We start from the raw sequence: 15,390 nt of genomic DNA, 5'->3' as shown, positions 1-15,390 counted from the left end.
ACGCAAGCTGGTCCCGCAGGAAAAGCCTCCCAATGGTGAAGGACTCCGCCTGTCCCCGCAGCCTCGGATACAAGCCATTAGGGAAGGCCACCCGCGCAGCATGGCTACACGCACAAGGCACTTAGCTCTCGATCATTCAGTGTCACCTGAAGGAATGAGCCAAGCCGGGAGCAATCCCGCACAGAGGCGGGAGGGGGAATACTCCCGCCCAAATAAGCCAGTCTGTATACTGAAGGATCTTTTACTGTACCTGACGAGGTATGGGCGAAAGATCTGATCAGAGATACGACAGCTCACTGATACAGTATGGCGAGCAGCATGCTCCTGTACTGTATCACTATTAGCCGCTGCCTACTCACCAACTACTGTCGTACCACGTGCGTAGCCGGCAGTTGGTGGAAAGGGAATAGTATACAGCAGGCCTGGTCACTATCAGCCGCTGCCTACTCACCAACTACCAGCAAGGCACGTGCGTAGGCTACTGTTGATGAACAGGAACACTGTTGCAGCTGGCCATACCTCCTTGGAAACCTACCTTCGGCTATAAATACCCCAAATGGTATGATCATCTTATCACAACATTACATTATCACATTATCATCATAATATACCTGATATCTGCTCTAGCAATCTCTTAATATACTTTTATATTTAAAGAGCAATCTAGTCTGATTCTCACGCCGGAGGGTGGTCACAAGGAGGAACCCCCCCCTTCTCAGTGACGAGCTCACGGTGTCTGTTTTGCAGGTTATCAGAAGAACCATCTTCCAAGGGTCTAACCCCTCGTGGGAAACAGCTATCCAACCCCCAGGTTACCAGTAATCTGTCCGGGGTCCGGTTAGTGTTTCTTCATTGGCGCCATCCGTGCATAAAGCTAGAACTACAATTTTCTCTAGTTTTTTCAAACTTTTACAAAGATGGTTAGAGAAATTCCGGTAACCACAATCCCAGCTACTGGGGGGAATACCGGCAAAACAGTTTTTACGAACACTACCCCGGCTACCGAAGCCGGGGCAAGTGAAGTAAATTTTACGAACACTACCCCACTTACCAAAGCTGGGGCAAGTGCAGTAAATGATCGCCTACTGGGATCCACCGATACCCAGTTTGAGAAACGAAGACTCCCCCGCCAGACTCTCGATGAAGTTAAGGCATGGGCGGAGGCACGACAAAAGGAATTCCAGGCTGAGTTGGACGAACGCTTGCGTTCCGTGCAACAGGCCGACGAATTCGAATACTGGGAGGATGACTCGGAGGAATCCGACTCCGACGCGAACCCTCGCCATAGGGCAAAAGGGAAGCGTAAGGAAACGGAATCCCAACCGAAAAGGCATTTTGGACAAGCCTTCAAACCAAAAAGCACAGGTGGAAGTCCACGAGACTTCTCCAAAACGTTCAGACCAAACGTTGCGAATGCAGGAACGTCCAAGTTTGCAAGGGACATTGCGGAAGCAATCGCCCCAAAGAGTGCCAAACAAATGCCTAACATAGGCACATATGACGGTTTATCTGATCCAGACGATCATTTGAACAGGTTCATAGCGGGGGCAACCGTCAGCAATTGGACGGAACCCACGTGGTGCTACATGTTCCAAATGACGCTTGTTGGGGCTGCTAGAGCTTGGTTTGATCGTCTACCGGTCAACCACATCTACGACTGGGCAGACTTCCAACAGAAGTTTAGCCAACACTTCAGCCAACAACGGAAGTATACCGAGGAGCAATGGACAATCCTCAAATGCATACGAGAGGAAGATGAATCTCTGCCAAACTTCATCACTCGCTTCAACTCAAAGAAGCTAAGTTTGGGCAATATCAGCGAAGATCTTGTTCGCGCTGCCTTCATCCAGGGCGCACATGACCCAGAGCTCATCCGCACCCTAACGGGTAAAGATGGCATGCCATCCACATGGGATGGCATCATGACAGCAGCAAAACGCTATGCGGAAACAGAGAAGCAACTGGGTAGAGATCTCCCACAGAGCACAAACCTCTACACTCAGAAGACGAGAGAAGACAACGTCCTCACCGCCAGACTAAATAAAAAGCGAAAGCTAGGCATTTGGCAGTCAAGGGTAAACTTTGACACCTCATCCGGCTTGCAACATCGAGTGGGCGGAAGGGATAATGTACAGTCGCACCGGAACTCCAGATGGACGCCACTCACCAAAAGCGTCACTGAGATATTCGCCACTGAAGAGCTCCCATGGCCAAAGCCTCCAATAATCCGACATCGTCACGATGCTGATCGGAGCAAATACTGTGACTTCCACAAGACAAAAGGCCACAACACTGAAGAATGCATAGACGTAAAGGACATGGTCGAAGCATTTGTCAGAGATGGGACGCTCGCGCACCTCGTGGCACAATAAAGGCTGAGCAGGCGGGTGCGTATAGAACCTCAGCTGGGGAAAACACGAATCAATTCCAGCTTCAAAATCGAGACTACATGCTGCGTAAAGAACGAGATCCCGAACCAGGTGCGTATCGACTCGATGGCACTCCCATCCCAACAACATGGAAGGGAGCTCATTTACACAGTCTGCATGTAAATCAATTCCAATTTGTAAAGAAAAGGCCAAGAGCCACTTCTAATGGAAATGATTCTCTTTAAGAACATCGAAGCTGATGATTCTACATTTATACTTTTCTGAACACTAATATGCCGGCTTTCACCGCATAATTACGTGAAGTCATTGCATGGGAAGGCGGTCCTACCCGCACGAACCCAATAACTTGACAAACCTTCACGCAGGTCAGTTGAAGGGGAAAAATTCAATTATCCCATTAAATGAAAGTGCCGGTCTATCCGCATGAATCATTAAAGGAAACTGAATAATAACCTATCAACAACCGCGCGTCGAACGGTTAAACTATGCAACACTGGTGACGGCGTTCACATTACGTGAAGTCGTTGCGTGGGAAGGCGGTCCTACCCGCACGAACCCAATAACTTGACAAACCTTCACGCAGGTCAGTTGAAGGGGAAGAGTTCAATTATCCTATTAAATGAAAGTGCCAGTCTATCCGCATGAATCATGAAAGGAAACCGATCACTAACCTATCGACAACCGCGCGTTGAACGGTTCAAAACAAAATTCTTAAAAAGGATAAGGAAAACCTACACGCAGGTCAGATAAGGGTAAAGTTTTGCCATCCTACTAAGTGCAAGTGACGGTTCTACCCGCACAATCACGAAAGAGGAAGCAAGACTTCCTGTTATCAACCACGTTCAAAGGTTAACTTATCCTCAAAAGGTGAGAAAAACCTACACGCAGGTCAGATAAGGGTAAAGTTTTGCCATCCTACTAAGTGCAAGTGACGGTTCTACCCGCACAATCACGAAAGAGGAAGCAAGACTTCCTATTATCAACCACGTTCAAAGGTTAACTTATCTTAATGCCTTAGAAATTTCGAAAAGGAAAACCTACACGCAGGTCAGATGAAGGTTAAAGTTTAGGCATCTTACCAAGTGCAAGTGACGGTTCTACCCGCACAATCACGAAGGAGGAAGCGAAACTTTAACCCATTATCAACCACGTTCAAAGGTTCTTATTCTAAACACTTGGAAAATTGCTAATTTAAACTAAGTATGCAAGTCATAAGTTTATAAAGCAAGGAACCCAAAGAAGGAAATAACAATCTTATACGCAAAAAGATTAATATTTCAAGAATATATTACAAGAATGGCCGGGTAACTACCCGCCTAAAAGAATAAAACTATACAAGTCTTAGCAATGGGAAGGGATCTTCAGGATCAAGCTTCAGGGCCGCTTCCACTTGGACCCGCTCCGTCAGAAGAACGGGGTGGTTCGAGGAACGCTTTGAGGACAGCTAACCCATCATCAGCAGCAGCTACTTCGTCCACCTTTTCCACCACTGGATGCGGGAAGGCGGCGTATTGGTTCAATGCTTGGTCATAAATGGCTTCGGTATCCACATCGAACAAAGGGAAGTTGGAAGGCGGGACGCCTTTCTCAACAAACCCTAGACCAAGCAGGAAGCCGGCCTTTTCCCCATCCTCATGAGAAGCGTTGAGGGCTGCGGTCATAGCATCATCGTAAGAGGTCTCTGAAAAGACCCGACGCACAACCTACAAAGAAAAAATACAAGTATTAGAACCTTTTCTTACAAAAGAAAAGCGAGAAGATAAAGCTAAACATACCTGAGGCAACGCTTCTCGAAGAAGCCATTGGAGGGCAGCTTGAGCTTCGTTATGGGCGCGTTCGGCTTCGCTCTTGTTAAGGTTGGCAAGTAAAACTTCCTTTGCGGCAGCCTCTTCGACGCCCTTAAGCTTCCGCTCGGTGTGGTCAAGCACCCCTCTTTGGTCCAAGATTTCCTGGAGTTTCTTGGCATCTTCCATTGCCAAGGCATCATGAGCGCGTTGGAGAGCCTCTAATTTGGCCTTGAGCTCCTCATTCTCCACACGCAAAGGCTCAGCAACGGCTTCAGCCTTGGCAGCCCTCTCGGTTGCGTTTCGCGCAGTCTCCCTGGCCAGCCGAAGCTGTTCATTCACAGCTTGGGCAGCCTTGGAGCGGGCCTCGAGTCGCGCCTGAACTTCAACCTCGAGGGCCTTGAAGGCCTTCTCCTTGTCGGCGGCAGCTGCCGCCAACTGTTGGTTCTCCTCCCGGAGAGCACGCGCCTCAGATACGTCCTTGGCGCGAGCTGCTTTCAACTTGTCGTTTTCACGACAAAGCAGCTCGACGCGCGGCTGCATCCGGGCTTGGAGAACCCGAAGCTCATTGGTTAGCCTACCCTCCTGGTAGCTAGCCATGGCTTCCCCCAACGCACCATGAGGAGCAGCGTGGCGAGCCCAGTCCACGCACTCCACAGGGGTACGAAGGGTTGTTCCTCGGCGTATGTTCCATCGCGGAACATACACTTCATTGGAATCCGACACTGCAAAAGAAACAAAGGCAGTAAGGAAAAGATGATAAAAAACATAAGGGAAAAAGAAAGGAACCCTACGCACCTGTAGGGTCAATGACAGGCCGATAGCCGCCAAACCCATCACCTGAACCTAAAGGAAATCCATCCAACAGGTCAGGCAGACGGGAAGGGGGCAAAGATCGGCGGGAAGCCCTGCGCGTACCTGATGGTCCGGCCGTAGGTGCCGGTGGCGCGGGCATGGTGGCAGCCGCCGTGGTCGCCGTTGTGGTCGCCGCCGCGGTCGCCGCCCCCTCAGCAGCAGCAGTAACCGCCGGCTCCGTGAAGGATGCTGTAAAAATCGCACTCACGGCCGGCGGTGACGTCATCTCGGCCGGAACAGTTGGCTCAAAGGAACGAGCAACTGGACCAGCGGATGCAGGCGCAGGCGCCTGGGTCGACGCCTCAGGAAGGCTGACCGAGCCTACCGTCATTGGCGGGGAGGTACTCCCCTGCGCTTCACCCCGGAATGCGTCAACATCCACGCCTGCACAAAGAAGAAAGTGTTAGATAAATTTAAGAAGTAATAAATCTGCAAAGACATTATGATTGTACTTACGGGTTTTCTTGACCCTGAACGTACGGACGGGCGGGGAGGAACCCGATGGAGCCGGCCTCTTGGTACCGGTCACCGTCGTCTTCGTTGGTTCTCCGGAGGTAACGATCGTAGCCTCCGGAACAGTGGTCTTCTCACCACCGGGCTTCCCCGCCACCTCTTCACTATCTGACTCCGAGTCAGATAGAACCACCGGACCAGCCGTGGAGGCCTTCTCCTTCCCTTTCCCGCCGGCAGCAGCTTTCTTCTTCCGCACCAATGGAGGAGCATCTGAGGATTCCTCAGAAGAAGACAGGTCAAGAATTCCAACAGCGGGTACAGCATTGAGAGATTGAGGAAAGAATATCGCCTTACCTGGCCGCCGGTGGCTCAGGATCTCGTGGCCCAGCGGATAGACCTCCACAAAACGATCCGCCGTTTGCTCCAGGATGGGCAACTCGCCCTCGTCCAGAGCACGAGTACCCATCCGCGCGGGACCGTCGGTTTCCCGCGGAAACAGAAGCGACTCCAAATTATTTCCCTCTGAAAGAAAAGAAACAGTTAGAAGACAAACTTGTATCAAAAAAGAAAGACAAGACATACCATAGGGAATAGAGTTCAAACCGTATTCGAGAAGGATGGGAACCAGAGACGCATCCTTCCACACCCGGCTCATCCCTAACATGACCATCCCGGACTCCGCAAACCGGTAAACCGGAGATTGGATCCGGGATATCTTCGAAAACCATTCCGCCTCCTGGTAGTTGGGGGCGTGAAGGCTCGGTATCGCTTGGCCATTTTTAAACTTCATGGCAAGGGGGATGGCGCGGGCAGAAATGTAGAAGAATTCCTGCTTCCACGCGCGAAGACTGCGCTCGGTGTCGCAAATCTTCAGACCCTTAATACGGGTCGTCAAGGTGTACCACCCCTGGATGCACCTCCAGGTATAGAAGGTCATCAGGCGGTCCACATGGGGCTCGATGCCCAAAATCCGGCACACCCACTCAAAATGGCGAATCTTGGCGATCGCCATGGGGTGCAGCTCGGTCAAATGAACACCGTGCCTCTCAAGGACACGGTAAACAAATTTTGTCAACGGGAATCTAAGATTCCCATAGACAAAAAATGTAGCATAAACCCCGATCTTGCCTCTGGGGGCATCATACACGGTCTGGTGGGATTCAGGAAACTCAGGCTCGAGATGATCGAGCATGAACTTCCTGACAACATACCGGTACTGATCGCCGGGCAAAGCACACTGGCACTCGCCAGCAGTACCCCTGTCGTCAGCTATAGCTTCAGCATCACGAGAAGACATCTTGCAGAGAAAGAAGAGAACGATTTCGAGAGAATGCTCGATTGAATAAAGGAGTATTCGCCGGAAATCGCCTTAAAGATGAAGAGAAGAGTGAAAAGTGTGAATTGCAAAGTAACCCTCTCCCCCTTTATATAGTAATCGCAATTAATGCGGTGAATTTAATGCGGAGGAGAGAGAAATCGAAGGTGCAATGAAACTATGACACGTGGCAAAAAGCAAGCTGGCAACAGCTGTCGACAGGACGCGTGCCAGTAATTTCGCGGCCACGCGCCCGAAAAATCGTGCCCACGCGCCAGAAAAAGCGACTGGAATGACCATGTTCTGTCACGTCACCATAACTTCCTGCACGTCCTGACAGTCAGAAGAAACCGTCGCACGACGTTTCAGAGGTTTGGACTGTTCTTATCTTTTCACCAACTCTTCGAATTTCAAAATTCAAAATTCGAAAATATTAAAAAATAAGCGGGAAAATACCCCTTACCCCTTGGCAAACAAGTAACCGTAAGACGGATGCGGGTACAGTGTAAAGGCAAAACCCTTCACATACCTAGCACCCGCAGGGAATTGAAGTCAAGAACCTTGGCAAATAAGTAACCATAAGACGGATGCGGGTACAGTGTAAAGGCAAAACCCTTCACATACCTAGCACCCGCAGGGAATTGACGCCAAGTAAACCTTGGTGAACAAGTAACCGAAAAACGGATGCGGGTACAGTGTTAAGGCAAAACCCTTCACATACCTAGCACCCGCAGGGAATTGAAGCCAAGTACCTCGGCAACCAAGTAACTATAAGACGGCTGCGGGTACAGTGTTAAGGCAAAACCCTTCACATACCTAGCACCCGCAGGGAATTGACGCCAGGAATACCTTGGAAGTAAAGTAACCGTAAGACGAGCGCTGGTACAGTGTTAAGGCAAAACCCTTCACATACCTAGCGCTCCGCTGGGAATTGAAACCAGGAAGGATCTTCTGGGCAATGCTTGCGGAAACGGAAATAACATCCCCGCATAGCAGGAACGTCGAGAACTACGTTGTTTGAAGCTCCAGAATGGAATTGGTGGTTTTAACATAATTGATCACTATGTTCAAAACTACCAAAACCTCATGGAAAATACATACAACTGGGACTCAATGCTCCTGACTTGCGAGGAGGTTACAGACCTACCCGCATCATACCCAAAGACCAAGCAGGAAACTCGGGCATTTCTGCAAGTGACAAGGACTTCCGCGGAAAGAATCCCCATGGAAAACCTTACAAAACCCTTTTCAAAACCCTTTGCTTAAGTCCAAAAGTTCACCTCACTTTATTAAACACGCATGAGAAGAACATTGGACTGGGGGGACTTGAAGAGGTAGGTCCCAGCAGAGCCCAGTTGGACCCGCAAGACTCACCTTAAACAGGGACGTCTGCGCAGAGACCAACTGGATCCGCAGGACCAACCATGCTCAGAGACGTGACGTCCTTACGCGCAGTACGCAAGCTGGTCCCGCAGGAAAAGCCTCCCAATGGTGAAGGACTCCGCCTGTCCCCGCAGCCTCGGATACAAGCCATTAGGGAAGGCCACCCGCGCAGCATGGCTACACGCACAAGGCACTTAGCTCTCGATCATTCAGTGTCACCTGAAGGAATGAGCCAAGCCGGGAGCAATCCCGCACAGAGGCGGGAGGGGGAATACTCCCGCCCAAATAAGCCAGTCTGTATACTGAAGGATCTTTTACTGTACCTGACGAGGTATGGGCGAAAGATCTGATCAGAGATACGACAGCTCACTGATACAGTATGGCGAGCAGCATGCTCCTGTACTGTATCACTATTAGCCGCTGCCTACTCACCAACTACTGTCGTACCACGTGCGTAGCCGGCAGTTGGTGGAAAGGGAATAGTATACAGCAGGCCTGGTCACTATCAGCCGCTGCCTACTCACCAACTACCAGCAAGGCACGTGCGTAGGCTACTGTTGATGAACAGGAACACTGTTGCAGCTGGCCATACCTCCTTGGAAACCTACCTTCGGCTATAAATACCCCAAATGGTATGATCATCTTATCACAACATTACATTATCACATTATCATCATAATATACCTGATATCTGCTCTAGCAATCTCTTAATATACTTTTATATTTAAAGAGCAATCTAGTCTGATTCTCACGCCGGAGGGTGGTCACAAGGAGGAACCCCCCCTTCTCAGTGACGAGCTCACGGTGTCTGTTTTGCAGGTTATCAGAAGAACCATCTTCCAATGGTCTAACCCCTCGTGGGAAACAGCTATCCAACCCCCAGGTTACCAGTAATCTGTCGTGGGAAACTAGTTTTCTTTTAAATATCCCATACAAGTAAGTTAATGGACCAAAGGAATTGATTTCTTGTTGGCTACTGAATTTTCGTGAGATGCTAAAAGAATCAAAATGAGCTGGTGGAGCTTTAATAAGTATTGGTTATTACATAATTACACAACTTAAGCGGACCTGCTAAGTAGGTACGGAGTCACAGGTATACAGTGAATTTTTGCGAGTATCTAGATATGCATGTATGGGTTTTCCAAAGGTCTCCATTTGTTTTTTGGACGGGAACTTTTGAATATTAGACAGAGATGAAGAAAATAGAATACTAGAGAGTGAATCGAGTATGACAGGATGTTTTGCTTACCAAATACAGAAGAGATCATTTTGTAAGAATATTTTGATAAAGAGATTACTATATAGAATAATAATCAAGTTTTAAAGTTATTTCAGTCAAGTTATTTAAAAATTTTTATATTCCAATCAGGTCATTAAAGTTTATTTTTTGTTTTAATCCTAGATATTTTACCTGGATAGCAGGTTTTGTAGATTTTTTTTAGTTTTTAAATAATTTGACATTGTAAAATATATTTTTTAGAATTGAAAAAATTAATAAAAATTGAGAAAAAAAATTTTAAAATTGTGAAAATTTGCAAAAAAAAAAAACTGAAAAATTGCAATAGAAAAAAAATTAAGATCTTTTTTTGTGTTACGCATTTTCAGTTATCGATATTTTTTATTTTTTTTGCAATTTAAAAAATTTTATTCTCAATTTAAAAAAACTTATATTACAATGTCAAACTATATAAAAATAAAAAGAAAACCTATATAATTTGCTATCCAGATAAAATATCTAGAATTAAAACAAAAATGAAACTTTAGTGACTTGATTTGAATAAAAGATTTTACGAGTAATCTTATTAGAACAACTTCAAAACTTGGTTAATATTGTATTGAGTAATCCCTTTGATAAAATAATGAAATACAAATTTTCAAATCCTTGAAATACAAATTAAGGTGACATTAAAACAATATGAAATTTCTTTATATGATTTTTGAACCTTTTTAAAACAATATGAAAATTTTTGTATGGTATTTCCATGGACGGGGTATCATAAATTCATAAGTATGAGTGAGAGGTACGTTTAGTCTAATTTTCTCTTATATGTGTAAACTGTTGAATCACTGATGATGGCCAAATTTAGAATTCGGGGTAATCATTTAATGTTTTGATTATTCAAGAACGAATCACTTTTCACTCAGAAAATATATATCTCTATTTTTTTCTTGTTTTCGTCGTGCGTAAACTAGGCTACAAACAAGGCGTAACAAGTGAGAGATTGAGAGTTTCCCGAGTGATGTAAAACAGTACGTTCACAGAAAGTTAAGTGGTATGTACATAAAAAACACAAGCATGCATCTAAACTATACCATGGATCATTTTGATGAAGTTTGCATGAGACTAATTATCTTCTCTAAGTTGGCTATAGATGAACCAGAAGGAAAAAGACATGCTTCCCTAGCCTTCTTCTTCAATTCAACAACTTTTTTTCTCATCAATTTCCCTTTTTCTCCTTCCATCAACTCAATCACTTGCTTTTTAACTTCCTCACTCTTGACATTGTTGTCAATCTCCATGGCAATCTCCCACTTGTTGCAACTCGACCAGCAATTCGGTTGTTGATCCGCATAAAACGGCCAACAAATCATTGGGACTCCATAAGAAATACTTTCAATTGTCGAATTCCATCCACTATGCGTTAAAAACCCTCCTATTGACGGGTGGTTAAGAACTTGTTCTTGTGGGCACCAAGCAGCCAACAAGCCTCTACCTCTTATCTCCGTCAGCAACTCGGGTGGAAGAACAGCTGACTCATCAATCACAAGGTCGGGACGTATTATCCACAAGAATGAATAATTGCTTCTCGCGAGTCCCCATCCAAACTCGACTAGTTGTTGAGACGTCATGACTGTGATACTACCAAAGTTCACATAAAGAACCGACAACGGTTCTTTTGAGTCTAGCCATTTTAAACATTCGGGCTCTTCTTTCCAAAGGTTTGATTTGATGGATGCTAGAGTTTTGTCTACAACATTGTTTTCGAATATATGTAACGGACCAATTCCATAGCAAGTAGGAAACTTCGAAGAGATCGTCTCTAAAATGTCACAATCAAGTTCATCAAAAGTATTAACAAAGATAGGGCATGATGTTGATTTTGTTCTCTCTAGTTGTAAACAAAAATAGTGAATCATGCACTCATCACCGGGGTTGATACATCTAATCCAAGGAGGGATATCTTTTAGACGTATACCTTGCATTGCGGGTATAGAATCTAGAACTGTATCCAAGTACCCATTTAGTAAATAATTTGGATCTGTATATCAAAGAGAAAACATGATATTAGCATGAATCAAGTTAGCAAGAAAAATGGTACCTTATACAATTATGTTCAATATTTGATCAAGATATGGTTTGTTTTATGTTGTAATTATGCAAATAATAGTTCAGATTCATTCGAATGATTAGAATGTGAAAGCCAAATTTCTAATTCATTCGATATAGAAAGAAGCACTTCTTGTTCTGGGTTCGCTGGTCAGAGAAGCGAAGGAGACAATATCAGGTTACAAAAACCGAGTCCACCCTTCTGTTTCAAGTAGCAAGTTAATCCGAAGCTAAACTAGGTGTTGTGAAGATCAGTCGACAATAAAGAAAGCACTGTTGCTAATAACCTACTGATCATAAACAAGGTTGTTTAAAGTTCAACAAAATTTGAAAAGAATTGTGTATTATTTTGGTCCAAGACATCGTGTTGGTTGTGAAATTTGTCAACTTTCAAACCTGAAACCCGACCCGTTTTAAAATGTCAATATAATTCGGATATGTATTTATTAATTAATGAAAGATTGAAAATACTTCATGTTCATTTATGATTTTAGTGTTTGACTTGTGATATCATGTTTATGTGATGTTACAGTCTCGATCGCTAGTTCTATTTCATGTATTTTATGCTAAAATTGCATTTAATCAAAGTCCAGGGTGAAAGTGTAAAAAATCCAAACTTTTTGCTTAATTTGGTGTCACACGCGTCGCAAATGATCTCTTCTTCTCCTTTCGCGACACGCAACGATCTTAGCTAGTGTTTCACCCCATCCAATTGGGTCATGACACGTGAAACCCTTCCCCCCTCATCCTTCGCGACGCTAAAATCACCAAGAACATGCAAGACCCATTTAGGTTGCGCATTGCGAAACATATGACCTTGGCTGTTTGCCACACGTGACGCAGGCCAGGCACACGGAAATTAGTTGTTCTCACGCCTAATTTTGATAGTTTCCCACGAACTAGGCTTAACCTTGACCAATTAAATCCGTCCAAGCTTAGTTATTAACGAAATTTGGGTCTAAAAAGTGAATCCTAAACCTCTGCAAACACTTTGCCATACTCAATTTCACTTTCACTCTGCTCTTGGTGCTCCAATTTAGTGTTCTTGTAACTCTGACTTCCAAAAGTCAAACTCGTCCTTTAGTCTCATTCTTCTAGTGCCCTCCTTGGGTATTTGTCTTCGTGTTTTTGTATATTATCATAACTAAATCATAACCCATTTTGTCAAATTCAATTGACAAGAGTGGTAGTGCATCAATTCTACATTTGGTTGGTTAGAGTGGTTTATGAATGAAGTTTTGGTTCCTCTTTATCAACGAGTTATAATCTGACTTTTTGAACAATCAATCAATCATACCCAGTAAAAATCCCATTAATAACATAGCTATAATTAGCAGGGTCTGGGAGGGTGGGGCTTCGGCAAAATGTACATCTATCCCAAAAAATAGAGAGGTTGCTTCCAAAAAGACCACATATATATTTTTTTAAAATCAGGTCTATCGGGATGATCGGGCCGGGACGATCGACCTCCCCAGCCCCCTTCATTGCCAACCTTGAGTGATAGATACATTTCCTACCCATGTGACATCTATTAACTAACACCGCTCACACTCACCCAATCCCATACCCTTAGGCCACCCGTAGTGGGCGCCAAGATGGGGTGATTTCCGGCGAGAATGGGCGACAACACCGCCCCCTCCGGCGATTTTGGGGGCGATAGGGGGGAAACTATTTGTCTCTGCTTCTCTTCTGCTGCTCTTCAGATTATTATTATTATAATATTGATTGTGTATGATATATATATATATATATATATATGTATGTATGTATGCATGCATATATATTAGGCTACAACATCATTACACCCCAAAAACAAAAACCTACCCTTTGCTAACTGGACATCACATGGTGTAAAATGTCCCATTTTGTAGTATTCCACTGCATATAGCCTTAGTAGAACTATAGTTTTGAAGGAAATACACTTTTTTCTTTTAACAACTTTTCAAATTTTCAATAGTTTTCTACAATTACAATATATGTAATTTCTATTTGTAAAACCAGAAATTTGAAATAAAGATTTGTTTCTGCTACCAAATACACCAATATCTTTTCTAGATTTTTTTAAAGCAAACGTATACAATTTGTTTTCTACAATCAGTTTTTTCAATGATGACCGCACAATATAATATAATTTATCATATAACGTATAAATAAGACAAATTGTGGTTAGCAAAATGTCAGAAGACAATATTCCTGCTGAAAGTCCACATTTCAAACATTTTTATGTCATTGGACTTCATTAAAAAAATTCACAACATTAAGTTATATCCAAAACGCAAACCGATGTTTTAGGGATTTTGATCGGAAGAAGAATACCAGTCGATTGATTTTAAACTTACCCGGTACTTGATGAGTTTGGGTGTTTGAACTTCTAATTAAAAAGAAATCAAGCTACTAATTGAAACATCGTTTCGAGATAAGTTTACATTAGTTGACTTGTATCATTCTTTCGATCAAAAGCACTAAAACATCAATTTCAAATTCAGATAAAATTGAACACCATCAACTTTTTCTCGCAGTGGTCCAATGAGACAATAATGCTTGAAAGGCGAGCCTAGCTTCCAGTAGGGATATTCTCATGTGGGATTATTAATTAGTCTGAGATTATTAGAATCCAATTTATCATAAATCAACTAGATACTATTTTACGATATTGAAAAGAAAACTATGATGAATTAGTTACCTTTAAGGGGCATGAATCCCTTGTCCAAAAGATCTGGAAACTGATCATAACATAATAACGAACCCGCTCCTGCTGTCCATAAAAGAAACTTGGGAATACCTAGATCCGAGGAAACGGCGTGGGTGAAGCCCATAAGCAAGTCAGCTACTATACAAGTCACTGGTGAATACAAAACATTTACTTTGGTGATTAACGTCCTAAACGGCCCCTCAAAATTTTCCTCAAGTGCATGGGCTAGCAATGAAGATTCCGGTGTGGCATCAGGGTTTTGTGGCGGTGGAAGACCGTCAGGAATGGTCTCGAACCGAAAGGTAGGGAGGTCACGCATAGCTTCAGGACCCAGAGATCTAATGAGACGTTGGTGGTTAAACTCGGTGTTGACAAAGGTGATAAGAAAGCCTTTGGAGTGTAGGATTTTGGCTAGTTTTAACATTGGGTTAATATGACCTTGTAGTGGGATTGGTATGCACAAGGCATGTGGCTTCTTCTCTTGTTCAAAATCCATGAAAGATTCACAAATATGCATCTCATATATATTTTTCTTAGGTATTATATTGGTGAGAAAAGTTGTAATTAAGTATAAATAAAGAGGGTGAACATGGAATTTAGGTTCCCTTTGTTTGGAGCTATTTTCAAAAGGATGTTGACTAACTTGCTTATTTATTTATATTTTTCTAAATAATTCCCACTCGGTAGATTCATTGTATCGGCCCAGGACGGCCACCATCACTATCTATTAAATAATAACTACGTAATAAGACCGGCTATGTTGTGCCACTGCATCGACGCGAATTTGATTGGTATTTATATTTTAACTTTGTTACAATATGGTGATAAACCCAAAAGAGTAAACGTTCTAAATAGAACTAACATTCATATAGCTTATGAAGAAAGAAAACATTTTTGAATCGATGTGCCTTCGGTTGGTAAAAGTAGAAGGTGCGCGTGTGAGTTGATGCTAATTCGGTTGGTATTTGGTTACATCATTGGAACTAAAACAAAAAAAATAAATTCGTAAACGTCAAAATACAACAAATTAACGTATTTAAACAAATAAAATATATGCGTCGTGGCGGCGAACTGACGCATATCCGGCCTGTACCGGGTTACGACACCATAACTAAACAAAAACTATAAATTCGTCAACACCCAAATACAACAAATTAGTATATTAATAGTACTTAAAACAAAAAAAATTG

The 15,390-nt window shown here is 43.7% G+C and overlaps 1 protein-coding gene across 2 annotated transcripts; it reads right to left on the bottom strand.

Annotated features, from left to right (window-relative positions):
• Positions 1-10,381: 10,381 nt before the first annotated feature.
• Positions 10,382-14,978, bottom strand: LOC143552665 (7-deoxyloganetin glucosyltransferase-like). 2 transcript variants are annotated; one of them, XM_077042819.1, is made up of 2 exons: positions 14,192-14,978; positions 10,382-11,440 (listed from the first exon to the last, which is right to left on the bottom strand). In XM_077042819.1, the coding sequence occupies exons 1-2, from the start codon at positions 14,715-14,717 to the stop codon at positions 10,500-10,502; spliced, it is 1,467 nt and encodes a 488-aa protein (XP_076898934.1). In that variant the 5' UTR covers positions 14,718-14,978; the 3' UTR covers positions 10,382-10,499. The 2 variants fall into 2 exon arrangements, with proteins under 2 accessions (XP_076898934.1, XP_076898935.1); XM_077042820.1 differs by having other exon boundaries at positions 10,382-11,404; positions 14,192-14,977.
• Between the last annotated feature and the right edge of the window lie 412 nt (positions 14,979-15,390).

This window comes from Bidens hawaiensis, unplaced genomic scaffold (assembly GCF_021521415.1).
Source record: "Bidens hawaiensis isolate Kalapana, Puna unplaced genomic scaffold, B.hawaiensis_p1.1 tig00016968_1, whole genome shotgun sequence".
Lineage (NCBI taxonomy): Eukaryota > Viridiplantae > Streptophyta > Magnoliopsida > Asterales > Asteraceae > Bidens > Bidens hawaiensis.
This window is presented reverse-complemented; position numbering and strand designations above follow the sequence as displayed.